Here is a 27,873-nt window from a genome sequence, read left to right as displayed (position 1 = left end):
GCAAAAGTAAGTCCAATTGTACTCTCTTCTTGCAGTTTTCAGAACATGTACCCTGTGACATGAGACTGCTTCTTCTGAATTCCCACCTAAAGCATTCCCACACTGAGCCCAGGCTGACATTAAAACTCACAGATACAAGCCATGAAAATTGTGAATCAACATTTATTCATGATATGTACATAAAAGGTACATCACTTAGGGAAATATATTCACAGCTATTTCCAGTATAGAAAGAATGCCTAGTTGTTTTATGCATGAAAGTTACAGATATCAGTTCACACCATAAGAAAGCATTACAAGCAATTGACTACCAATTGTTGTAAGGAGGTAAGGATCTGAACTACAAAATAGACAGTCTGCAAGGCATTCAAACTACAATATACATGGACAGAGCCCAGAGCTGAGAGATATTTTACCATCTACATCCATTAGTTTTTAAACAAGCTGTTCTATAGATACTGTATAGTGTGTAATTTCAAAATCTGGGGAGATTTTTGAGTCTAAGGAAAAGAACAACTTTATTCCCCTTATATTGAGATGAACCACCTCAAAACATGCATACTCATGCCTGGTCACTTAGAGGGGGTGAGGGATAATGAAGAGTCAGCACACAGCACTTTGCTGTGCAACTCATACTGAAGCATCATAATGCAACTCATCAAACTTCTGTGCTTTGGGGCCTGTTTTGGTCTCTTTTATCTTCAAGGGCATGATTATACTTATGAGATTTAGGCCCAGGGTACCTGGGAATGAACCAGCTTCTTCCTCTTGTCCTAAGTTCTATCAGAACCACTCTAAGGTATGGCCCAAAAAGAGGCCTTGGCTTCTCAGAGATCTGAACTGTCGGCCTGATTTCAGATTTTTGCCACTGACTATACAGTTCATGTGTCTGCGTTATAATCAGACAGAGTTTTCATATAGAAAAGGCCTGTACAACCACAATAGCTTGAAAAGCACTTAGCTTTGCATTTAGTTTCCAATAATTATTAATATCCTTTTTTAACAAAGAAAGAAGCAGTGCACCTTTGCTCAGAAGTGTATTTATCTTTCTCAGAGACTCTTCCTGCGAAGGGGATGAAGGAGAGGTCCCTGCTTGGACTTCTCAGGCACTCTGGAGAGACCCTGCAGCCCCTTCCCCAGTCAGAGCCATAGGACTGCACTTGATTTGATGACAGCTGTGGCCAAGAAGGAGCTGGAAGTGACTTGCAGGGATTCTGTGGTGCTGTAACACGAGTAAGGGCTGAATGATGCACAGTTAGTAGAATCAAAAGCACCCAGGTCATCCAGCAAGAATGCACTTAAATGGATTTCCCCTTATTCACTGTGTCAATTTAAACAGTGACTGACTTCTGGTGGTGGAGAGTCCCACCATTTCAAGCAAACAAGAAGAAAACAAAACAGAAACTAATAATTCTAGGTGAACATTAGGTCTTAATGTCATAAACAACTGCATTTGCAAGGCAGGAAATCTCTGCTGGGCTCACTTTCACTCACTGCCAGGGAACTACACTCATGCAGGTATTAACAAAGACAAAATATTGTACCTACAGTAAGTTGGCTGCATACATCATTCTGACTGTTATCAGAACAGAATACTCCATAAGAAATAGATAAAGCAGTAACTATGTTGAGGAACCTAATCTGCTGAATGACCAAAGGGAAACAAACCCCAAATGAAAACCAGAAAGTACACAAAATTTCAAAAGAGTAAAATTTTCTACTATGGCTCAATACACAGAAACCAATTATATTAAATTAAAACACTGCTAAGCATACTCTATACACTATTTCACTGAAATTACCTGTTGATAGCTACATTATCTACACTGAGTGCAGAGAGGCACTGGACATTATGCTTCTACAAAATGTCAAAATATCAATAAGATTTTACATTTATTACAGTAACGCAGCACTATTCTATCTGCAGTTCCCACTAAGATAATATCTGGTACACTTGATTTAAAAGACAAGGTAGACATTAAAATACAAGGGTAAATCAACATACTTCCTCTATGTATACCTATTAGAAATTTTGTCTCCAAAACCTCAGCAGAATAACTTGGCCCCGTAGATTTCTGAATAGGTAAAGAGATACCCAGTGTCAGTCACAGTGGGACAGCACTGTTTTCTTTTAAATGTCTTAGAATCAGAGAATCATAGGGATGCCTTCCACTAGACCAGGGTTCTCAAAGCCCCATCCAACCTGGCCTTTCAGGGAAGGGGCGTCCACAACTCCTCTGGGCAACGTTACCCACGCTCACCATGCTCACACAGAAGAATTTCTTCCTAATATCCAATCTAAGTCTACCCTCTTTCATTTTGGAACCAATCTCCCCTGTTTTGTCACTATGTGCTCTAGCAAAAAGTTTTCTTTTTTTCTTTCTTTTTTTTTTTCTTTTTCCTTTTTCTTTTTTCTTCTTTCTTTTTTTTAATCTCAAAGAGCTAGTAGGTCATAAAAGCTTTTTTTGTGATATGTGTCATAAATATTTATATTAATTTATTTTATTCCTCTAAAGCAGTTTATTGTTAATTTAATAGAAATTATTCTAGCCATGGTCTTTATGCCTAATGGGAACAGATGACACTAACAGAGAAGTTGTTACTCTCTCCTATCCTGGTCAACAAAAAATGATGGTTCTTCTCTTCAAACTTCGTAAGAAAGCAGGAGGTGACCCAATTACATTGGTCCCATGGTGGCTGGTCCCTTTCCAAGAAGGTAAAGGTAGGTGGTAAATCACAAATTCTTTCCATTGTATATGAACTCATATCCAGCATAGTGTGGCAAGATGGACTGAGTACCTGATAATATACATTTTGCCTACTCAGATCTCCAGTTTTCTATAAACTGTACTCAGTATCAGTCTATTATACCTAATCACATCCTAAGAAAGAACTGCAAGATTTAGCAAAGGTAGCACCAGGAAAAATGGTAAAAAATGAGAGATGATTGCCCAAGACAATCCATCTAGAATATTGTTCAGATGATTATAACGTTGTTCCATATTAAATTGCAGCATTTAAGTATATCTTGAAATTCCTATTTGATTCTTGCATTTTGTGCTTTTTTTATATAATTCATTACTAAATATAACACAAAAATACTCCTCCAATTCTAAATTTTATAGGAAATCTGTTTTGGTCTAAAGTACAGATGACGTATAAAGGATTATCCCCCCCACCTTATATGGTCAGATAGAAAAATTCATAAGAAAATATTAGTGTGTCTGTAAATTACAGATATGAGATAATTTAGTTCAGTCTGCTCTGTAGTTTCCAGAGAACAAGCACAATCCTCTAAAATCTCTAATAATAACTAAATCGGTATGGAACATATAATATTGAAAAGGATAAATACATATGCAGCTTTTACTCATGCATTCTACAAGTTAGAGTCCACACAAAGGAAATGGGATAGATGAAAGAAAGGAGCAGGATACATTGGATGGATGGATGGAAGTGGATGCAGCTGTCTTTGAGACAGAAGGACAACCTGGAGTACACAAGAACTCACAAACTAATACCAAAATGGAAATGCTCTAATTTACAACACTGACTGAAAAATCAATTTGTAAACACACTTTGCATGCAGTATTTGATAAACTGTAGAAAATAATAATAGAAAAGAAGGATACAAAAAATCTCTGCAAACTCTACTATTTCTGTATAAAGCACTATACAGTTCCCAGACTGTGCAGGGTGTCTGATGCTGCCTGTGAGTTTCCCTTTGTGTAATGGTGTGTGCTACAGAGCATTGGTAAAGGCAACTGCAGGACTCCTGAATTCTGAAAAAAACATACAAAAAGATTGGACTCTCTGGCATTGACCAACATTGGTTCTGCAGCAGAAGTGAATATTGGTTCTGCAGTTAGAAGTGAAAGGGGATCAAGGGTTTGGTGAGGGGGGAAATCTCATAAGTTTTATGCCCTCCTCACATACTGCATTAGGCTGTTGTTTATTTCCATCCCAGACAAGCAGAGACCTACTCAGTGGCTCAGACATATACTTTAGGGTTTTTCACTATTTGGAGCCTGGGTTTTCCACAAAATAACGGTGCAGCCATCTTATCTGTTGGGATTGGTATCAGCCTGGGTGTGGCAGGCTCCCAGTTTTCCCCCAAGCAGGAGAAGATGTCTCTGGCATCGTGTGGATGTGTGAAGGATGGCTCCCTACAGCCTTGTGTCAGGGAGCCCAATTATACAAGAAGTAAAAAAAAATTACCATCAGAAGCAGTGTGACTCCTTTATGGCAGCAGATTTCAATTTAACATCAAAGCTGATCAGGAGAAAAAAATTTGTACCCAGGCAGTGTTGCTGAGGACTTTAAGAGGAGTCCTGCCTTAGGTGTGCAGAACTGCAGTCTACCTTTGTCTATGGCCTCAATGTCTAAGTGGGAAGAAAGATCAATGATTTTGGAAGGCATATAAACTAAATGCACTGTTTCAGGTAAATTGGGAGCAAGAAGGTAACACTTTCAAAAATATCATTGTGAAGATGAACAAATGGTCATACAAAGTCTCATATGGTGAATGACAGCTGAAGTGAATTGTTCCAATGGACTACACACCTGTCATAATAGCTAATATGAAAAATACTTTAATTGTGGCCTTAGAAGTCATAGTAATAAAATCGAGGATAATATTCTGGCTTATAACAGAATAATATTACAATACATTTTTATAAAACACTCTTATTTATCGTTTTGTAAATTAATTAAAATACAGCAATAAAAATAGATCAATGGAACTTAATGAAGTGAGGAACAGTTATACCTCTACATCTCACAAAAGGATTCTTCAGTACTAAAGCTCAGGGCTTTTTAAAAGATAATTACCCCAAAGTGAATGTCACAGGTGAGATTTAAAACTCCCTGTGCTTTTGGGGATTTGTGAGATCACTGCTGTGTTGCTGGAAGAAGGCTGTAGCAACATAAGTGAAGGTGAGAAGCAAAGAAAATCCAGGCGGTTGCCAGGATAAATTTCTTTGAAGCCTTGCTGCACCTCCTCAGCTGAACAGTGTGCTCTTCTGAGTATCTGCTGCTGGAAAACTGATGACCTGTGAGTAATGGAATCCAAATCAGAAATATGTACTACTCGTACTTTTTAAAGTGGCAAAAAGTTTTGAATTCCATGTGCTTTGAGACAGCCCTGGAGATAGGGAGATCAGCTGTATCTCAGAGAAGAAATGGAAAAAAGCTGTAATGGTTGTGATCCTTTTCTGCTGAGTTTGAAGTTCATTGCTGTACTTGTAGCATAGTAACAATTAGGCAAAAGAGAAGCATCTTGGCAGAAATCTTTTGGATGTGAGAATCAATGTCATTATAAATAGCAGACAAAGTCTATTCCCTAGAATGGGATTGTGAAAACTTTTATAATGTAATGGAGACAGGAAGGGACTTAACCTTTCCTGGAAGCTTGTGACTCATACAGATTTCAATGGGGCTTTCATGGAGTCAGAGTATTGCAGGCATAGCTTATACTACAGCAAACAGTTTTCCAAAGACATACTGAGTTTCTCACTGATTCATAAGGGAGGAGCACATCTCATACCATGGTTTGAATGGCTTATTCCCTACCTATCTGAAGCACTTCCACATGTAGGACTCAGACGAGTTTTTATGATGCTTGTGCAGCCTTTATCTCCTAAGGGCTGCAATGAAGAATTGACCTCAGCAGTAAAGTGCTTCACCTCTTCTGTAGTTATAATGTACAGTGTGCTTTAGTTTCAATGAACAGCAAGAAAAAGCCACTCTAGCTTCAGCAGTAAATGCATAAAAGCAAATATATAGGCAGGTACTTAATCAAGCATCCAATTAACTGAATCTTTGCCTGCTCTAGACTTTTCCATGTGCCAGTGTGCTGTCAGCAATCCATAGGGTATCACAACTGCATAGACAAGGGTGGGGGGGAGTGACAGAGCAGCAAATGAGATGAATGTGGAAAGAAATGTTAATTTGTTTATGAACTACACAGAAAACAAATCTCTTTCAACTGTGCTTTTCACATTTTTTCCCCCCAGCATTGCAAACAAATATAAAGATTTGCCAGATGAAAAGTAATGCATCCAATACTCCTAGTGAAACCAAAAAGACCCTGGCCAGTAACCAGCACTGCCTGCTGAAATGGGGACCTTGTATGAGCTGGAGTGGCTGGTTGCTAGGCTGCTGTCTGTTTAGCTATAGTTAAGTAGCAACTCAGCCTCATGTGGAATGAGCAAACTGAGAAATGCAAGCCAAGAGTGAGTTATATTTTCCCAGAGAAATGGAAGGCTTTTTGATCATTAAATACAGTGCTGCACTGGTGTAGCACTACACTAAATATTCAGTCAGGCTAAAAGCAGAGAAGTATATCAAAAACAACTTTACTCCTCCTCCCACACCCACATTTAAATAGAGAAATACCACTGTAATTATCTTTTGAAATGTCCCTGAGTTACTGTATCTACACAATCATTGTTTTAAAATCACAGTCTGCTATTCTAGTCTAATCAGAAGATGCAAACTAATTCTCCCTTATGTGGGTGGAGTTTCTCCAGCACCTCATTCCTTCCTCCTGTAGGCTCCATTCAAAAAAAGCACTCTCCAGGGGATAGTATGTCCCAGGTGGGTACCTATAAGCATATTCTAAGTGTTTCTCAGTATGTAACTTTGTGAAGCTGCCTAGTCACATGTTGCTGGCATTCCTATTTGTTTCCAACTGCTAAGCAGTTCCAAATGAAAGCTAAAAGGTCATGGACCAGTTTTCTAAAGCTACTTTCAAAGCCAGTAATTGGTGTAGCTGCTCCTAAAAACCGCTATGGTGCAGAAGCTGGAATGTCATCTATTAATGGGCAAGCTGTGCCATGAACCAGCTCGACAATGCTGGATATAACCTAGAGTAAAAGTTTAATGTTATTCTTGGATATAACTAGCACCCAATTCACAGTATGTTTCACTTGATGTGAGCCAGTGCACTCAGAGTAGGGAACACTTCAGAGTATCTACAGTCTGTCCCAAGCACATCTCTGGCTCATAACCCAGTGGTATAATTGTCTTTGATTGCAATCTGGGAGAAGCAGCAGCTGGTTATTGGTTATCTCTGGATATTCTTATACCAAAGACTGAAGAAAAGAGAAGACAACTTGCCTACCACTTCTCTGAATATCCTGCAATTACATCCCTTATCAAAAAAATCCTTAAGATGATTCAAGAGGCCTCTGGAAATGGTCTCCACCTCTAATAAATGTTACAGGTGTACAGATTTAACATTAGTTCACTACTTGTTAAATTACATGAGCCATTTTGCTGTGAATTGCATCCTTGGCATGCAAGTGAGAACAAAAATACAATGGCAAGAAAAATATTCCATGACAACAAATGCTTATGTGAGGGATGCTCTGACAATGGGCTTGATCTTGCACATCATTAATCCTGCAAGTAGTCTTGGCTAGCTCAGTTTATTGTGCATTTTTGGAGATATTTTATATGAATGCAGATGAGCAAAAGCAGCCAAAACCCACCATTTTGTTAATTCAGCTGCCACGTGCTCTAAGAAACATGGCTAAGAAACATTGGAGAGTTGTATGAATTGTTACTTTTCAAAATAAGAGAGAAAGAGATGTATATTCTATATACAGGGCTAAGTCCTGAAATTGTGGTTTATTCTTCATTCAGTACTAAACCTGGCAAAATTCTGTTAACTTTATATGAGATTTGGCTTAGCAATTAATTCAGGATTTACCGATTTTCTGCAATATCACTTGAAAGACAGCTTTAACTTCATACCAAATGCTACTGATCATCATCACATTCAAAACCTCTCAGTTTCCTAGAATAATGGATTCAGAGTTTGTTTATAGCTCATTATCAAGTAACCAATCATAACATCAGTGATCAATCTTACTTGAGCAGTCCCATCCATGAGAGGAGGTATCTGACATCAGCGGTGCAGACTGAATAGTAAGGTACTACCTACTCTGAATAGGAATGGCATTGCTGATCTCATGGAATTCTGTATTTTGTACAAAAGGTAGAGATTTAGAGAAGGAACTCCCACTCCTGCCATTACACTGTGCTGTATTACATGATGCTTGGTGGCCACGAAGCAGCACAGCCCCATCATAAAGTGGGACATCATCTGCCCTGGGACTGCAGCCCAAAATAACAATACATGCATATAGAAACCTAAAGTCTTGTTAACTAGTTGTACTTATTTAACAAAATGTCTGGCATAGTTTATTGACTTCTATACATCAGTTTTGCCCCTGGGTCCAAGTTCAGTTTGAAGTACAACTAGGAACAAAATTACAGTGCTTGTTATTATCAAAACAAACTGAAACCTTTACGGACATTTTCAAAAGGTATTTTAGCCATACAGTGCTAAATAGATAAGGTATGCCACGAGAGTCACCAAAACACTTGAAGATTTACATGGAGTGATGTTGCTCTTGCATTTGTGACCCTGAGTCCCTGCAGTGAACCATACTGGCACTTTGATCTTCCCATTTTGCAGCATTTACATTCTCTGTGTCTTGAATGAGAGGGAGGTGGGTGAGAGCACATTACACTGCATGGAGTATTCTCCAGTTGCATCATCCAGACAGTAACACAAGGGAGACAGATGGTTATGGATCATTTCTTGGAAAAGTCACTACAATGACTTCATGAGATTTTTGCTAAGTCTCAGTTAAGAAATTAAGCAAGCAGAAACTGTAGATGTTATAAAGAAAAAAAAAAAAAAAAAAAAAAAGAGAGAAATCTTCTTTAATTGTGATATCTTTTGCCAGAAGACAGCTTCAGGGCTTACTAAAGATGGAGCTAGGAATCTCTTCTGTTACTTTTCACGTTTCCAAGGCTCTTCTTCAACAACACTGCAGTCTGCAGATTTTCCATTGGTTGCCAGTGTTACCTGGAAGTAATTATCATCAACAGTTGACTTAAAGGCCAAGGCACTTTTAGAAGAAAAGTCATGAGTTTTATATGGAATAGCATGATCTCTACAGGAATTACATACACCATGTCTTATTATATATGCATAATGTATTTATTCAGAATTCACAACACTCTCAGAAAGTGAGACTCCTCTGTTCATTTATTATACTGACTAGAAAACATTAGCAATAGAAAAAAGTTCCATATTTTCTTAGCTTTTGTTGTAGTTTTCTTTTTAATAAATCTTTCTTATTATACTCCTTCTATCTCCTATAATGTTCTCTGGATTATTTAAAAAACAGTTTATTTGTTTTAAACGTAGAAATTAGTATTTTTTCAGTAGAATTCCTTAGCAATGCAGAATAGTCAATGTAATGACATGAAAAATACTCAAGGCCAGAACAACCATACAAGTGTATCTATACAAACTCACCTACAATTACACCACCTTCAAAGAAACAGAGGAAAAGATAAGCTGTGAAAATATTTTTCATCATACCACTATTTCTAATGACGTAGAGAAAGATTTTTATTGTAGTTAGACCAATAATTCATGGTAGAGCTCTGTTTGTCTCACACAAAGTACAGCAAAACATTACTCTTGCTTGCAAGGGTTAAATATTTAGTTTTTATGTCTGGTAGAAGACCTATAGTGATCTTCCAATTTGCAGTAAACACTGTCCAGTGTGCTTGTTGCATCCTAGAAATTGCTATAAATAAACCTGTGCTTCAAGAACTACAGCTCCAGCCAAGTGACTTCAAAACATTTAGAGAAGGTATCTATGTGGTTTCAGCTTTACAAAAGTGACCTAGACCTCTAAGTGTCAGAGAACCTTTCATTTAATTCTAAATGGACAGCTTACTCTTTCCTAACTTACCTTGTGAGTTAACATCCTCAGCTTCAAATGAAAACTTAAAGACAGTGCTGAGATTCCCCATGCTGGACAAACTGGATGCATGGAAGCATTGGTACATGGAAACATGACAAAATGTGCTTATTTTTGAAACAAAGTTAAGGTTTTGCTTTCAAGGGGGGGACATGCAAATAATGGAACGAACAGCTTATTTAGAAATGAAAATCACATAGAGACGTGAAATTTGGTAATAAAAAAAATACAAAAATATCGTGCAATAACCACCACTCTATAAAGATAAACTACTAATTAAAATTATACATTGAGCATGCAAAACTACAAACTACTAGCATTATACATGAAATATATTACAGGAAGTAATAATATATTACAGAAAGGACATGATAGCAGATGAGCTTTTCCAGATTCTGACCAGAGTTGCAGTAAGCTTTTCAACCCACCAGTGCATTTGACAGGACAGAGAGATTTCTCTTCAGATCTAACAGATGGGTGGTTTGAAGCCCCAAATTCTACAGCCTGCTGCTTTTGGTGCTCTAGCACTTGGGAGCTCCAACACAATCCAAATGCCTTGCAAATGCCAGCACATATCCATGGCTTATCCAGTAACCTCACATCCTTTTGGCAGCTTGCAGACAGACATATGGACAAGTGACATGTTCAAAGTTAGGTCTTGTGCTCAGTCCAGTAAACTCTGGATCTTTCATGAGTTTAAAAGTGCAAAATGAGATCACAAGCAGAACAAACCTAAAACAATGAAAATGGACAAACACCTCTTGCTCATAAGTCACTGTTCCTAAATATTAATTCAAGAGCGTGTCTAAGATGAAATGCTGCACCATTAGTCCATGTTTTTGAGGTTAGCTAATGCCTCAACTGAAGGAAATAAGAGAAATGGAAGGAGCAAAGGAAGTGCAGCAAGTATTACATCAACAGTCTTCTACTTTCTACCTGGACTTGGATCTCTTGAATCTGAGAGACTGGAAGAAGAAAAAATAATCTTCTAAATGCAGTTCCATGAAGCTAATTCAGAATGTGATATGACAGCTGAATTTGTCTTGTAACCCACTGATGTTAGCATGGTCTATTTCACTGAAAAACAATTCTCCAAAATTTCCAAAAGAAATTAATGAAGAATTGTATATTTGTGCATGCCTATTTTCAATGAAAAAATCTCTTATCAAATGAGGTCTTTTTTTTTTCAGGAAGTTTCTCTTTTCCTTCACTTTTTATATATTTGTGTAATTCTTGAGCAATATAAATTAATACACTAATATAAATTTGACCAATATAAATTAATGACTTACATCTCTAATACATATGGTGGACCTAGTGTAGGAATTCACAGTTAAATACTGGCTCAGTTGTGGCAACTGGAAGATGCAAGGGAATCTATTTGGATACATGGCTAAGGTAGGTTTACTAGCAAATTCACTGTCAGAGCTTGTCTACAGGATCAAATCAGGTTATTAATAAATAAAAGAGAGACCATGAAACATAATGTTCCAGCTTGTTCCACTCAATTCTCCTCCTTTTCAAAATCTTAAAAATTTAAACTTAAAGATTTTAAACTTCTCTGTCCTAGAGGTGTGTGCTTAGTAAACTATTAAGTATTAAACTCTCCAACTCTTTTCTCATTCAGCTGGTGGGGTTTCTCAAGCTCACTTTGCTCTGATCAAGATGTTATTATTACTATTAATAATTCATGTTAGTTACAGCAAGGACAAGAGAAAGAACACGATGGTTGTGTCTTAATGACCCAGGAATGATGATGGAAGCAAAGCACAGGGATGCTACATGAGTGCAGGAGCATTCTGATGCTAAAATGCATTCAACATGTCCATCTCTGAACCACATATCATGGAAGGCAGTCACCAAATGACAACACCTCTACTGAATTGCAGCTATCCTTCATTTGGGCTGGCAATTAAGTTCTCTCTTGCCATTAGAGCAAATGTCCATAGAAGGTGATGCCATATTCTCTTTGTCTTGGCATATTCCACAATACACTGCATCTTGCCATTTGATATGTAAACAATGTACGTGATATTTTCCCTTCAAATGACAACTTTTAAGAAGAGTGCAAAAAAATCTCTTGAACTGCTCAAATTCATTCGAAATGTCTGGGGTTCATGGACCTTGTTGTCCCATTGTTATTTGTAGAATGACTTGAAAAACACATGCAGGTTAAAAAATAAGATAAAGCAAAGCATGCAATGCTATATACATGTCTCAATATCCATAAATGTGAAAGGTACCTTGCACTCATCTACTATGACTGAGTTGTGAGCTGCAAAAACACATTGGTTTGAGTTGTTTTCCCTGTGATTTTTCATGTCTTCGTAGACTGACTGAGTCTTGGTCATTTCAATGTCCTCGTGCCCTTTTTGATGGGAATCAATGGTGTCAAGCTCTGCCTTGGAAAGGTGGTAGACAATGCCAGCACCAAAGGAATCCCCAACTACATTGACTGAAGTTCTCATGCGGTCCCTACAAAAGAAGCAAAAAGACAGAGGCTGAATGGCAGGAGAGAAAGAAAAGGTAGGGCACGTCAGCCCTGTTAATGTTACATTTACTGCATTTAATTCAGAAATCTTAAAGCATCTTTAGAACAGAAAGATGGGAGCTTCCAAGTGAAATTGAAATTGGAATGGTTTACTTTCCCAGGAGACTTGTTCATACAGGGAGGATGTGCTGCTCCCAGATGTTCATGGATTTTGGCAAAGAACTTCTCCTAGAGACACAGCCAAGCTGTAGAGATGTGCTTGACTGAGATGTTCCCTGAAACTGCTTCTGGACCTGGAGTTTTCCCTGTCATGGTGCCACGGCCACATCATTCTTTAATCTGAATTTATCAGGGCAGGTGACTCCATGCAGGCAGACAGAAGGATTTTTTACCTGTTGAGGTGTTATTGTGTACCTCTCACTGCAGGAGGGTAACAACACAAACACCTTTGCCAGCACCTCCTGGCTAGGATGCCATGGCACACACAGCCACTTTTCTCCTGTCTTTTGGCTCTATCTGTCAGCAGCAGACTCGTGGTTAGGAATTCTCACTAATTTCAGAATTCTGTCCCAAACCTGCCAAAATTTCTGCAAAAACAGGAGATGATTTTGCTGAGTGCTGCAGGACTCTGTGCTCCTGCTGTAGCCTGTATGGAAAAAACATTCACAATCTAATTTGCATGTTTGTATCTGAACTAAACATAAGATTCCTGAATATCTTCTGACTGAGTTGTAATTTAAAGCCACAGCAGCAATTCAGTTTAGCTGTGCCAGATACACTGGTTAAGTCTCAGAGGTATATCCACAAATATATGTGTGTATATCCACATTTATACAAGAAGGGGCAGGTTGAACAGTGGGGACAATCACCAAGTGACAGAAAAGCCAGCATGTAAGACCTCATTTCCCATGACAGTGATTAATTTGAAAACACTCTTTTCTGATATTGCTGGTACTAATTAGTATGACATCCTCTTTTATTCTAGAACAGTGAAGAGAAAAAAAAACACAACTAAATTTATATATGTATAAAACACAAACTGATAAACATTGATTACACATGACTATTCAAGGCCATACAAGGTTTTAACCCTTTTTAGCCTCTTTACTCTAAATATCTGTAAATCTGCCTTTCCCAGCTAAGGAACTATATTATATTTCAAGTTCCTTCTCTTCCTCTCTACAGTATCATGCTTACATATTTGGAGTTTATGGCAAAAAATTTGGTTGAAGCAATTGATTATTTTTTTGCTCATCAAAAGTTATCCAGAAGGAAAAAAGCCCCTTCCAGTAATCCCCCTGAAAAACAAACCAACAACCCATAGCTGGAAAGTATTGTTCCAAACCTGCCTTTCATCCTGTATCTACGAAGAGTTATTCAAACCTGGTCAGGATGGCAGAATAGGAAAATATTATATTACAACAGAAATTTTTAACAAAGACTATGAAAGATTCTATATCCAACAAAATAGCTCCATAAAAACAACACCTGCTTAATTATTTTTTTTTTTAATAATGAGCGATACTAAATTTTGAAAGGATTCACCTGTGATGGAGGTATAGCATAGGGTGCCAAAAAAACCAAGGTAGAGAAGATATATAAAAATAATTGAGACACAATTCAAACTCTGAAAGGGTCATTTGAGGAAATGCTCCTGCCCACACTGCCACAGAACGTGTTATACTGCATGAAACAAAGTGAATAAGGACAAAGTCTCAGCTTCAGGAATCAACAGCAAAATGCAATTGACCTCTTTTGGGCCAAAGAACACCCTAAGAAGAACAAAGATTGTACTTTTCTGTTAAAAACAACCAACCAATTAATTCCAGCTATACTGGAATGATGTAAACAAAATTAATGTAGCAAGGCTGCAGTCTAGGAAATGACCTGCCCAAATACAGCCACATCTGCATGGGCTGTAGCAGCTTCTGAGGGAATAATGGGACTGGGAGTCAAGGCAGTCTCTCAAAAGCCAACTCAACATCTGGTAAGAATGGGCTTTGGAATATCTGGGAAGTAATCCTGATAAGGCTTAATACCTAATTTCCTCAAACTGGAACAAGCCAGAAGAACTGAAAACCTAACAATTGAGATGAAAGGAATAGAAATGAGAAGAACTAAATTAAACTCTGTTATTAATGTCTTAGTATAGCCTGCTAGCATGCAGAAAAGTTACCAGCATGGAAAATGTCATGGCTTTTCTGTCACTTGGTGAATGTCCACACTGCTAAACCTATTCCAGGTCCACAGAACAGACATTTTAACTTCCTAAGCAGGGCTGAATAAAGCCAAGCCTGAAATTCAACACCTCATTGTGGATCAGAACTTGATGGAAAACTTGCAGCTCTGAGGTATGCTAATATGGGCAGAGCTCCTCAGTCCTCAGCAACATTTTTAATTTTTATTTCCCTAAAAACCTGAATAAACCACAGGCTTCTTTTGCACATCCTCCTACCAGCTGCAGAAACCTACCTATTTGCCTTACTTTGAGAGCCAGCAAAATCATATATAGAAAATTAGTATGCATCTCCCTTTTGCTCTCCTCCTCCCAGCTGCAGATTCCAGTGTGCTTTCCTATTCTCAACCAGGACCTCTTAAGTCTAATAATCCCTCAAAATATCATATTTTCCTCTACATCAGCTGTACTCCTAGCTGCTGAGCTCTGCCTCATTCCACCATTGTGAGTCAGGATATCATGATATCCAGTTATATATGAAATATGTAAGTAATTTTTTCCCTTTGTCTTCCCAAGCTGTAAATTCCACTTCCATTTTTCACCGAAGCAGAAATTGGAGCCATGTGTTATTCTTCACAGCTCTTAGTGACAAGATAGGTAATAACAGATAGAGTATAGCAGTAGATCCAAAATATGTCAGAGGATTGCACAAATTCTTAAATTCTTCTCAATATGTCAGAACATAATGAAAGAAAACTAATTTTCTATTTTATCTTCACATTCTGAACTCTATTTCTTCTTGCATAATTTTAGAAGTGTATCTGGGACTGAAAGCTACTGCAATCCTGCAGCTGGGGCTCCTTGCATAGGAGGATGTACTGCAGAAACAGCACAGGGTGGTACTGACATCTCCCCTTCCAGACACCCCACCTGGCACCACAGAAACCTCTGTGTTTGCTACATAAAGAACACCAGGGGACAAATGGCTGTCGAGCAGAATGTACTGAATAAACCGTGCTGCAGCAGTACAGGACAAACCTCTAGAGGCCAATAGAACCTAGAGGTCTCCTGAGCTCCCCTCTGTTCTGCACAGGTGACAGAAAAACACCCACACTGTCAATTGACATGAGAAAGGTTGTGGCTTGGCAGATGCTCTGTCTATATTTACAGCTTCTGTATTCCAGTGTTGAAGAACAAAAGCCATGGGAACCTGCAAGTTAGCTGCTCCTTGTCTGAGGACCTGCAATGGCACTGAGGTACTTAGATCTCAGGTCCTTAAAAAATGAAAGTCTGTCTTTACAGTTTGAGTGATCTTTAAAATCCAACTAAGGAAAGACTTGTCAGTTTGATTTCTCATTTGTCTTTGAGTTATAGCCTGCTTAAACGGTATCTTTCTTACAAGTATTTCCATTCTTATGTACAAAAAGAAATAGAATTTTCCCACTACAAGTATAAAACATTTCTTACTACAAATGCCCAAATCACCCTGTAGCTTGCTGACAACATCCTGATGGAACTTGTATCTTCAGCATTCATCTTTAATTCTGAAAATGACCAGAAGTATCAAAAACAGAAGTATGAAAGCAAAGATCAGAGAACTGCTCTTGAACTATGTCTGTGACAGAGAAATATCAAGAAAAAATATGAGCAAGACCCCAAGGTCCTTACAAAGAGATCCTTAGGTCACAGAAAATTACTTCAGTAGCTCTGTAACATTTTGTGCCAGCTGAGAAGCTTTCAGTGTCTCCTCCTTCATCAAGTAACATGTTACCTCCTTGGCTCCATTTGTAGAGAAGAGTCTTACAGTCCTCTAAGATCAGTGGCTGAAAAGCATTAGGTCACTACCTGTTCTGCACTGAGCAGTGGGGTGACCACAACTTACAGAAGCCAGTCCACAGCAACAAGCAAACTGATGTCCTGGGTAGGCAGACCCACAGCAGTGAGGATCAGCAGCATGGTGACCAGTCCGGCACTGGGAATGCTGGCAGCTCCCACACTCGCCAGGGTGGCTGTCAAGCTGCAAAACCAAAATCACACGTGGGTGGCAGGAAGAGCAACAGACACGTGCATTGCACACTCATGCAAGCATTAGGGAAGTCTTATTTTCAATAAGTTCCTCCCAGAAAATTAACGACTATGTGATAAATCCTGGTAAGCTTAGTGCTCATGCTTCTGTTTCTCTGAAAATATTTATTAGTGGAGGTCAAACCCATGGGTTTTGTTCTGAGAGATGTAGGAGAGTCATCTGAGAATGTTAAGTTCTCTAAGTTGGCTATGACATTCAAATCTTTGACATGGTGTTGTTTTCTGAGCTGTACCAACACATCTAGATTATTGAATCCTGAGTTTTGATCATCCAGACTTGCTGAAGTTTGGTGCCTACAGGTGGAATGTTCAAGATGGTTCTTGTCTGTTTATTTTTGGTACTTGAAGACTGAATTGTGAAGTAATGGCTGAGAGTGGTTATTATCAATATAGTAGAAGTCTTGCTATCCAAAACTCTCACAGTACAAGCCTAGATACAAATCACCCAAGACAAAAAAGCAAAATTCATCTGATTGTTTCATAAATCCAAACCTGTCTTTGTTTTTGCCTCTCATTTTTTGACAACCACTAGAGTGACACAGAGGATATCTGTGCTCCAAATGCTTGTAAAAATACATCACACACCATAGCAAGTATCAACATGATTGGGCAATCCTATGAAGAATGGAAAATAAATTTGCCAAAGAAGCAGTGAAGAGGAGAAAATCAGGGAAGATAAAAAGGGGAGGGAGAGGGGGATCAAAAGAGAGAGGGAAGGAAAGGGAACAAGGAAAATAGAACAAGAAAAAATGAAAGGAACTGTTATCTCTGTCTTTTTAAACACAGAGATGAGTAACATGGTGCCTCTGTGGGTGTACACAACAAATCTGAAAGTGATTCTGACATAAAGTAGGGGAAAAAAATCCTCTGTGGGGGAAATCCTTGGCTGCTAGCACAGAACTTACCTGTGAGGGTATTACCCTGATCTGGAGCTGGCAGGTGGCTGGGTCTAACCCAGACAATCCAGGTTGCAGTGTTTGTTAGGTGTCTGGGTTAGGGTGCAACCTGGCCTAGCAAACACCCAGGTAGGTCCAGGAGGAACACAGGCAGGATGCTCTGCTCTGCTCTGCTCTGCTCTGCTCTGCTCTGCTCTGCTCTGCTCTGCATGAGGCTCTGCTTGTGCTGCCAGCTCCTCAGGCACTTCCAGCCTGGACTTGTACAGGATTCCTTTCAAGCTCTGTGGGAAAATCCTCCTGCCAACCCTCCCACAGCAGCACTTACAGAGCTAGAGGGGAATGAAGGTATAAAGAGCCTGGCTTAACTAGAATTTCCAAGATCACCCATTCCCAAAGAAGACAGGAAATCAGAGGATCTACATGACCAATATGAAGTAACTAGGGCTGGTGAAAGACTAATTGTGTTTATGTCTGGGTCATTTGAATATCCTCACTATCACAAACTGAATTTTGCAGACAAAACCTAATAACCTTTCATTCATTTGTATTGCCAATTCAAGAGATAGTTCTTGGCACATTGCTGTAGCAAAAATATTCTACTGCATAAAGAGGAGAACTAATGTTGGTTTTTTTTTCAGATAGACCAAGTTGCCACCTGCTTAGCAAATGTGAGTCACAAAGCTGGCTGCAGAGCCCTGAAACAGTGAGATCAGGAGGAGATAATGGGTCAGTTGCTTAGAGGAGGAGAAAAGGAGTAACTCAGGTTCAAGCCTTAGCAAACCTCTGGAACAACAGCTGATTCCTGAATTGAATTTCCCAAATTTAATTTGCGGCACCTCTGAAATTACTGTTTTCAGTCCTAGCAATAAATACCCATCATGCAGGTCTAGCATTTCCCTTCATTAGGAGCAACCCTGAGTCTTTTAGAAACCTGAATTTATTATTTCAGGGGTTGGGGCAGGAGGTAAAGAATGGAAAATGTGGAACTAATATAGCTGAGCAAGAAACACAGAATTAGACATCCCTTTAGTTCCTTTAGTGTCAAAGTGTTCGGGTTTTTTTGTGTGTGTTTTGTTGTTTTGTTGTTGTTGGTTTTGTTTTGTTTTGGTTTGTTTTTTTAAATAAGGTGAGTGGGTGAAAACTACAGGAAGAAGGCAAACTTAGCAGCTTTCAGTTGTGGTTTACATTTTAACTATTCAAAATGTTAGACCTGATGTCTTCATCAGGTTTTCCATTATAAACTAACTTTATCTGCAGCAGTCATAACTTTGCCATTCTTTTTTATTAGTCACCCTACCTAATAAGTCTTAAAACTCCATTACAGTAAACAGACTTCAATCACTCCTATCCATTCTGAATGAGTACTTTTGAGTACTTTCCTTTTTCCTTCCAAATATTCAGCTTAGCCCTAGTTATTGCAATTTGATATGAAAAGACTAAAGTTAATATTTGCTGGGTTAGAGACAAAAAGTCTGGGAATATCCTGACCCTGCCACAGAAAACCTTAACCTCAGGCTGGGCTATTCTCAGTGCATTTTGTTCATCAATGTCACAGAAAAAACACAGGCAAAGATAAAGAAATAAGCACCTTTACAAGGTACATATTTTTCTGCTAATGTATATGAACAGTTACACTCCAGAAAGTCAGTGCCCCGTTCATCACTGGTAGTGTCCCTCTCTGCTAAAAACTTCATTGCACTGGACTGAGAATGCTGTATTCCACATCAGATTGGCAACTGCAAAACTGTATAACAGCAGAATGCACTAAGGCTGCAAATGATAAAAAAAAATGCAAGACACCAGAGAACTGGGGTTTATGCATATGTCATTCCTTTGCATATCATCAGAAATCCACGGATTTCAGAGTGAATCCCACGGCTACTGAGACTTTCAGCCCAAAGCTTCACATTTTACAGTCTGTGGAAACAAAGCCCACAAGAGTTTTGAACTGACCTGACGGTGACTATCTGGCCTCCATCCAGGTCAATTCCATTCATCTGTGCTATGAAGATGGCAGCCACAGCTTCATAGAGGGCAGTCCCATCCATGTTAATCGTTGCTCCCACAGGAAGAACGAACCTGGTGACGCGCTTGTCGATGCCCAGGTTTTCCTCAAGACACCGGAATGTGACAGGCAAGGTTCCAGCACTGGAGGAGAGAAACCAAAAAAGACATCCTTAGAATGTCATACAGGCATATCAGGAAGCAAAGTCAGAAATTCCGCTATCACTACACGTTTTGCTGTGATTCAAGCCTTTTTTAGCCCATTTTTACATTAAGCCTACGGTCAACTGGAGGTGAGAATGAGGCCAAGACACAAATGTGACTTGAATTAGGGATGGGAGAGTGTAGATGAATTTTTAAGATTCATTTATGAATTATTTCTTGCACTTTGTCCAAAAAGACAAGTTCCAGATGTTTTCTGAGGGACAGAACTACAACCACAGAGACACGTTTAAAATTTATTTTATTGGGAATTTGTTCTGAATGGAGAAATCAGTGTTGCATTAAGGAACGAAAAGCCAGGCAAAAATGTACAACCCGTGGAATTCCCAGGCATTGGAGGGCAGTAAATTGTTTAAAACACATCTGGAGGACAGTAAAACGTGCAAAAGATGGATGGATAAGGGGAACAGCCCCTTGCATGTATCCAAAGTGCCTTGGTGGGAACAGTTCAGGTTATTATATTCACTTGCTCAAAATAAAACACCTTCCTAAAAAAATACTGCTGAAAACAGAAAATACTCTTGTTCCCTATAGATGCAAATATCTTCTACATCTGCCCCATCAGATCTGCCTGCCTCAGGCAAAGGACTTGCTGCAACAAGCATCAATCTCAACACAGGAACTTTGGTTCCTTTCTTTTCTGTTTTATCTTTGAGGTCAAGGCCACCAATAATTGAAGTTAGTTGTTGCCTGAGAAGCTGTTCTGAAAAGAAGGCTGACACTGGGAGGTTTCTTTTAATTGGTGCTTCATACAGGAGCAGCTGGAGCATATCTGTTATGGCTTATTTGCTTTTTGTCATCTGAGCTGGCAGAACATCTCAAAGTTCTTCACCTTTTTATCCAACTTGTATTGACTCAAAGAGGCTGATAAATTACAGCATTCCTTGTTCAATTTTCTGATGATTAGTTTTGAAATAGGCTTTTTTATTTTCACCTTTTTTAATTGAAATGGAAGATTAAATTTCTTTCAGAAAGAAAACATTAATTGAAGAAAAACACTTTAAAATATAGTATTTAATTGATAAGCATTTTCAACAGAAGATATACTGACTACCCCAGTGCAAAGCTTTAATTTATTACTGAAATCTGAGTCACCAACACACTTTGTGGAGTCTGTTGTGTGCATTTAGCAGCAAGGCTAAAATGCTCAGCTCTTCAATTAAGTCCCCTTACTCTGCCAAACCTGATGAAAGAATAACATGAGAGGAGTTTTTTTTCATTTCTTTCTTGAACCTTAGCAATGTTTATTGGTGTGTTGTGGTTTGTTTTGGTTTTAGTTTTTTTTCCCCAAAGAAACGAGACTGGTCTTAACATGCTTTCAAACTAGAATTATCACTCTTCTCTAGCTGAGGAAACAATTACAAGTACAGAGGTAACACAATTTGCACAAGTCATTTGGCCAGTGCCAGAAAAGTAAACAAAAAGTGGGTCTCCCAGCTTTCTATATGTAACTGCACAACCTCTCAAAAAAAAAATCCCAAAGGTTATTTTTATTTATTTCAACATGGCTGGTTTTATCCAATGACATAAAGTGATTTTGCACTGCAAACCAGGAGAGCAGATGTATTATCTCTAAACAGCAGCCAATAATCTGCTAAAAACTAAAGCAAGCAGTGATTTCTGAGGGTACCTGGAAGCTGTGCCCAGTGCTGTGATCCATGCCTGGAAAATCCCAGCAAAGAATGAGAATGGGCTTTTCCTTGTTATCACAAAGTAGAGCAGAGGCAGGAAGATCCCTCCATGAATGAGAAGACCAACAATCACAGTCACCATGTACATGCCAAGTTGTCTAGCAACCACTTCTAGATCCTTGATTGCAATGATTTTTCCACAGATGAGGCAAGCAATGCCCAAAGGGGAATACCTGGAGAAAGACAACAAGCACAGACAGAACTTGTCTTGGCAGCAAAGTCATAAAAGTTGTGCTCAGTGGTGCCTTGGCTGGACAGAGAGCAGGGGACTCAGCACTGATGCAGATCAGAAATTGCTGGAAATTCAGTGGATGGATAGCTTTCACATTCTATTTTTTTAAATGGCTATCTCCAATGAACTAACTTTCCCTTTCCCCTTTAGCTTTGTTTTATCCCAGCCCATTGAATGGAATATGAGTTTCCCAAATAGTCTCTGATCCTGGAATAACATCATACAAGATGACTCTAATGTTACACAGGTTGAGATCATGATGCAGAGTGGTGTAGTATTTGTTCTTAACACATAACTTTCACAGCCCACTGCTTATCTCAGATCAGAGAGCTGCATTATTTGCTTCAGTTAAACAGTCTGTTGAAATGAATTGCTTTTATTTTGAAGGTTCCAAAAGTTCCCGTTATTTTCTTTCAGCAATCTGGACAAATACTTTTTAGTTTACACATTCTTCATTAATTATGTATTTTTCTTACTTAGGGTAGGGTTTTTGTCCCCTCAGTCATGCTATTCCCCAATGGCATCAATGGAACTCTTTAACAGGATGATGGCACAGTTCAGTAATTACAATAAAAAAATAAATAATTGAATGGATTTTATTTAAAAAAATTAATAATCAGCTATAGGGAAATGTGGCTGGATAGAAGACAATATCTATACCTGCACTGGCAAAGGTTGGTATATTACAGAGCTTTAAATGATATTCACTTTCTCTTATCTGCTCTATGAAACTTAAGCTGGAAGAAAGAATATGGAGGAAAATTCAACAAAATGCATCACTAAATATAAACGGTAATGTATATTTACAGAGTGACTTGTGATTTGGATGCTTAATTAAAGTCAATAAAAAGGAAAATTCCTTTGAGAATTCCTTGTTTGAGCTGTGCCCCAAATCTGGAAAGCCCTCAGTGAGTTGAAATGCCAGGCCAGCTGTTACACCAGTTCCATAGACCAGAGCCAGGGGTCTGATTTGTTTTATGATTGTGTGGCAATGCCATTCTCCTGAGAGTCTGGAGCTGCCACAAGAGTTACAGCTTTGTGTACAGAAAAATCATAAACTTTAAATAAATTGTAACTCTGCATACAGAAGAACATTTGTCTTTAAAAACACACAGGCACCCTGCTCCCTATGGCCACTCTGGGCACCACATAGCCCTGGGGAAGCCCTCAGAAGAAACAACTTTAAAAATAAAAAGAAAAGTTAAAAAAAAAAAAAAAAAAAAAAAAAAAAAGAGAATCTTTTTCTAGAAATGTAAACAAGGGCTCATTCTTAGCTGGGTAAAGTAATTCCCTTAAAAGCAAGGTAGCCCTCCTTATTTCCTTGTTATGAATGAGTATACTTCAAAAACAGGGCAGATGCCATCCAATGGTCCTATTGAGGCCAGACTGTAAAACACAGATTCTGCAGAAACTATGGGTACAGAGATTACACAGTGCTGAAACCAAGAACATTTTATTTGGTGGCAAAATATTTTTACTACAGAAACAGTGAATACAGTGTGTCTCCTAGATAACACCTTGAGAATAAGCTAACCTCTCACAAAAATTTGGATGTTCTCATGTTGGGCATCCTTGCTTGTTTGGCTGCACTTTCACATAATGAACTTCAATATTCAATGTGGCATTTGAAAGCCTTTGCTGGAACCTGCATGTCTTAGATTTCAGTAACAAAGAACAGAGTACCTTCAGAAATAATATTCCTAATTGAGTCCTAAATAATCCTCACGGGGTAGAAATAATGCTGCTCTGTTTCTAACATACCTCTCAAGGTTTTAAAAATGAAATATCTAATTACATTGTTTACTAACAAACTGTGATTACTATATGCTATGTTAGGGCTTTATGAGGTTTTTTTTAAACCCTCTTTCATAGAAGTTAAAATTCTGAACTTACCACATGATCATAGTTACTAATTTCATTACAATCTCATTCAGGATGTTGAAGAAATCCACCATCATCTTGGCCTGTTCTCCCATTTTCCCCATAGCAATTCCAAAAGCAATAAAGAATCCTATCAAACCTATTGGGAAAAAATGGAAGACAATAAGAAAGAGCAAGAGAAACCATATTTTTTTAGTAAGCTTTTGCACCTGTCAGTGTCTTGGTACTATTGGTTAATCCAGTTTTCAGAACTACAGTGTATATTACACATTTCTTAAAACATTTTTAATATGAACTTACTCTCAATGTTCATGATCATATTCAGACCATCTTTTATTCTTTAGTATTTTACTAAAGTCAAATTTCACAGCCCAGTTATGTTTGGAATTTTTTTTTTCTGAATTGATCTGATCATGAAAAAATACTTCTCAGTACCATGCAACTGTTAGAAACCTCAGAGCCCTGGCAAATGGGAGAGGCAACTCAGAGCTGTCTCATGACTCTCCTTTCTTCCTAAATTAGTCACTAGAGATGAATAACATTTTTCTTAAGCTTTACAAAAGTCCCTTGACAGATTCAGCCTACAGACTTGTGGGCCCTGGGGTACAAGATACGGCAAAAGCAGCCCCAGAACATAAATTTTGTATGCCAGGATTATGTCAGCTAAATGAAAAAGGTGGGAGTGGAAAGGAGAAAGTGGGTGTTGCACTTTTAGGTTAACCACAGAATTCCCACTGAACAGATTAACCTCACTGACACTGGCTACCAGTGGACAGTCATGGGATTCAATACAAGTAACATTTGTCTCCTGAATTTAGATGCTGAGGTGTGAAAGCCTGGAGAATTGGATTAGGAGCGTGGAAAAATACCAAAGTGAGTGCATCTGGCATGTAACTCTTTGGAGCTGTGTCTATAATGCTAACCTTTACCATCCTACAATTTTCAGTGTTCAGAGTGGGATTATTAACTGATACTGATAGACCCTTGGAATCTTCAGCCACCATTTGAGGAAAAACTTTCAGTTCTGGTATGAGTTCAGTCATTTAACAAATGTGTGAACTCAGCTGGGAAATTCCTAAGGAAAAACCCATGAGGACAAAAAAGCATTAAAGCGAAGGGAATTTCAGCTACCAGTACTCTGGGAAAAGAGAGGCTGCCCCATGCCCTCACACTGGCTTTAGCAACCAGACTTTTTTTTTTTTTTTTTTCCCTAAATCACATATCCTAAGTATGAAGTACTTTTTTAGCACCCACTTATATTTGTTGAGTTACTTGTACAGGGAAGGTAAGCATACGTTTGTGTGCTTCAGAGCACAAAGAAATGACGAAAAGCTTTTCAGTCAAAGACCAAGCAACTTTCTGGAATTCAGACCATGCATCAGAAAACATTAGTAGGTGGTTTTGTTCATTAGTTCCAAATGAGCTGCTGCATTAGTCATATGAATCAAGTTGGTTCACATTTGCAGGAATTTGCCTGGCGTGTAAAGTTTCTGCAAGCTGGATGGCAATTCCCCAGAATTTTCACTTCCTCCTTCAAAACCATCCACGCCAAACCAAAGAACTCTGCAACATTTGATATTCATTGGTCAAAATACTACAACAAAACCCTCACCTAAGCTGTGTATTTCCTTTCTGTAGGAACTGTATTCAGCCTTCTAGCTCTTATCCATAACAGAGCCTGCTCAAAAAAATATCCAGGACTTAATGTAATGAATCTCTCACTTTAGCAATACAGTTTCATTTTAATGCATAAAGAGAGCTCCCGGAGAGAAAGAAGGAGGTGAGTGTGATAGGATGAGCACTGAGCTGCTGCCTCACAGGGTGCAAAATGCCAATTTGCAGCTCCCCTGCCCACAGATGCTGGATAGGAGGGGGAGCCATGGAAGAAGGCAGAATGCAGAGGCTCCTGGCTCTTGCAGAGCAGGCTGCTTCATAGGCAAACAAATACACTCTGATCAGCTTACTGATGATATCTCCCCGACATCTAAGCAAAGCAGCCACTGACAAACATCTCACCAGCACCCAGAGAAGCTCTGCAGGCACAGCAGCTGCAGTGTCAGTAGGAGCAGCCTCTACATCAGCTGTAAGAGCTCTGTCAGGGGCCATTTACCCCTTAAAAGTGATGGTCAGGGGGTGAGATACAGCAGTGGTTTAGGTACTGCCACACACAGTCTGACTGTGAGGACCACACCTATAAACGTGGTGTGATGCCTGAGCACTGTGGACATCCTGCCACAGAACACAGGGGTGCTCAAGTGCTGGCATGCTAATGAACCTATAAATTGAGGGCTAATTTGTCACTGCTTCCACTCATATCCAGAAAGTGTGAGGGTGAGGAAAGAGAACTCTCGGGGGTGACAAAATGGTGAGCCCAGGCACAGAGGAAAAAACCCGAAGTGTTGTGGCTGCTCTTCCTTCCCTGACACCCCCACCCTTGTGTGAATTTGAATATGTGCTTCGTGAAGGTGTGAGAGATAGGCAAAGCCTTCTTACCACCCCCACTTCTGGCATGTCCAGACAGGATGGTACGACAGCAGTTGCTCCTAATTTGCAGCTGGTAAAGGTCAGCAGCCAAGATAAAAAGAAAGTTGTGACTCAGGGATGTGTCAAATCTCTCTCAGACTTGTGTGCTGCAGTTCCCAGCCCACCTCTCACTCCAGGCTCTGCCTCAAGCCAGGTTCTAGCTCAGAGTGCTTGAGACACCTGCTGGAAACAACTGAGCTCAACTTCATCAAGGGCTGGGTAAAGCACTGGCTCTGGAAGTTCAGCCCCACTTTGTTTTGCCTGTAAGCATTGGTGTTAGTCTAGAGGGGCTGCTCCTAGGGTGAAAGGTTATTTTAGGTCCCTCCTACATTCACTGTACCCCAATTAATACCTCCAAAGCTGCAAATCTAGTTTCTGTGATACTGCCATACTTTCATCTCAGACACCAATTGGCAGTCAGTAGGTAATTATGTTTGATGATTATTTAGGGAAACTAAACTTGTACTGAAGGGAAGATCAGACAACATCCAGCCACACCAAAACGTGTCGTACATATGATGTACATATGTGACAGGCAAAAAGTTTTCCTACCCAGGACATTCATGCCATCCTTAAATTCAAGTCCCTTCTTAATGACCATCTGGGCTTCTGGTGGTGCTTCAGGCACTGTCTCATTCAGCATAGCAATAGCAGAGTCAGTGACATTAGATGGTTCTTCAATGGGCTGTGGCACTAGCACTTTCTTGGTGACAGTTTGGATCTGAAGGCAACAAAAAGGGAGGATGAGAATGGAAACAGACTGAATGCAATCCATATGGAAAATCAGGATATAATAAAGTCTTCTCTTGAAATTCCATAGAACTAGATTTTTAAGGGGTGAAATGTGTTTCACAACCTTTTACCCCCTCTTCCAAAATACGTTTGTTTTTCAATAGTTCCAAGTGTCATAAAGACCTGTGAGTCTTTCTCATTACTCCAGTGTGAAAAGTATGGCAAATATTTGGTTTTTACCACAAGGATGTAACAGATAGCTGTCCCATTTTTCCAGGTGGTTTAGAAATGGTGCTTCATAGATTGCAGGTTATGTGTTGACACTACTTATTAAGCACCAAAAGGCAGAGACCTCCAAGATCAGTCACAACAGCAGCCCAGCACTAAGGCTTATTATTCAGCATGGTCTGCCCAACTTAAGTTATCATAGTTAGTTTGATAATTAACTTGAATCAAAAACTTAGGACATTTCCAACAGTTCACTAGGTGATTATGAAAACCCAAAATGGAATATACAGTCACCCAAGCTCTCTAATTAACAGTGACAGATAACAGAAAAATTATGAAAGCTGACAGATCAAATCTGACCACCTGAAAAAAAGAAATCAGCATCTGAATGGATCTGGACCCCTCCTGGCACATGAAAGGCAGGGTCAAGGGACAGCTGTGAAGAATGGTAGGAGGAGAAACTGCAGAATTTCAGCAATTGCTTCCTCCCAAGGCAAGCTGGAAACACACAATGATTATGGAGAGTCTGTATGAATGTATAAATGCTACTGAAGAGACCTAAAAACTGATATTACACACACTGAAAAACAATAAGGTTCTAAGAAAACTATCTGACATGGGTAGCTTAATTCTTCTTTCTCCTGCTTTCAGTTCCTTTGTTGATATCTGACCACTTTCAACTGACCAGACATTTAATTCTTCTCTCTTCACTATACAAATAAGGGAAAGGAATCAGAAAGCAGAAGCACTCTGCTCTCCCTTCACTCAGATTTGAAAAAAAACCATTTCATGTTACATGTGATGTTTAACCACATGACTGACATTCCCATGATAAATATGAAAGACTGAGAATGTTCTCTCTTTAAACTTCCAAGGACTATGTGTTTTTATGTGGAAGTCCATGGAAGAAGAAAGCAATCC

The 27,873-nt window shown here is 39.1% G+C and overlaps 1 protein-coding gene across 3 annotated transcripts in view; it reads right to left on the bottom strand.

Annotated features, from left to right (window-relative positions):
* Positions 1-142: 142 nt before the first annotated feature.
* SLC1A2 (solute carrier family 1 member 2) overlaps positions 143-27,873 on the bottom strand; it is a 58,930-nt gene continuing 31,199 nt past the window's right edge. For 2 of the 3 annotated variants that reach the window (XM_071745041.1, XM_071745039.1), the window contains 7 exons: positions 26,545-26,713; positions 23,482-23,608; positions 21,296-21,529; positions 19,393-19,587; positions 16,341-16,475; positions 12,035-12,266; positions 143-8,881 (listed from right to left, as the gene is read on the bottom strand). In XM_071745041.1, the coding sequence (XP_071601142.1) occupies positions 8,807-8,881; positions 12,035-12,266; positions 16,341-16,475; positions 19,393-19,587; positions 21,296-21,529; positions 23,482-23,608; positions 26,545-26,713 (1,167 nt within the window). In that variant the 3' untranslated portion in view covers positions 143-8,806. Of the gene's footprint in view, positions 8,882-9,782; positions 9,854-12,034; positions 12,267-16,340; positions 16,476-19,392; positions 19,588-21,295; positions 21,530-23,481; positions 23,609-26,544; positions 26,714-27,873 lie in introns of all 3 variants that reach the window. The other variant, XM_071745042.1, reaches the window with a different exon arrangement.

Source organism: Heliangelus exortis, chromosome 5, assembly GCF_036169615.1.
Source record: "Heliangelus exortis chromosome 5, bHelExo1.hap1, whole genome shotgun sequence".
Taxonomy (NCBI): Eukaryota; Metazoa; Chordata; class Aves; order Apodiformes; family Trochilidae; genus Heliangelus; species Heliangelus exortis.
Note: the sequence above shows the minus strand (reverse complement) of the source record. Positions and strands in the feature narration are given on the sequence as shown.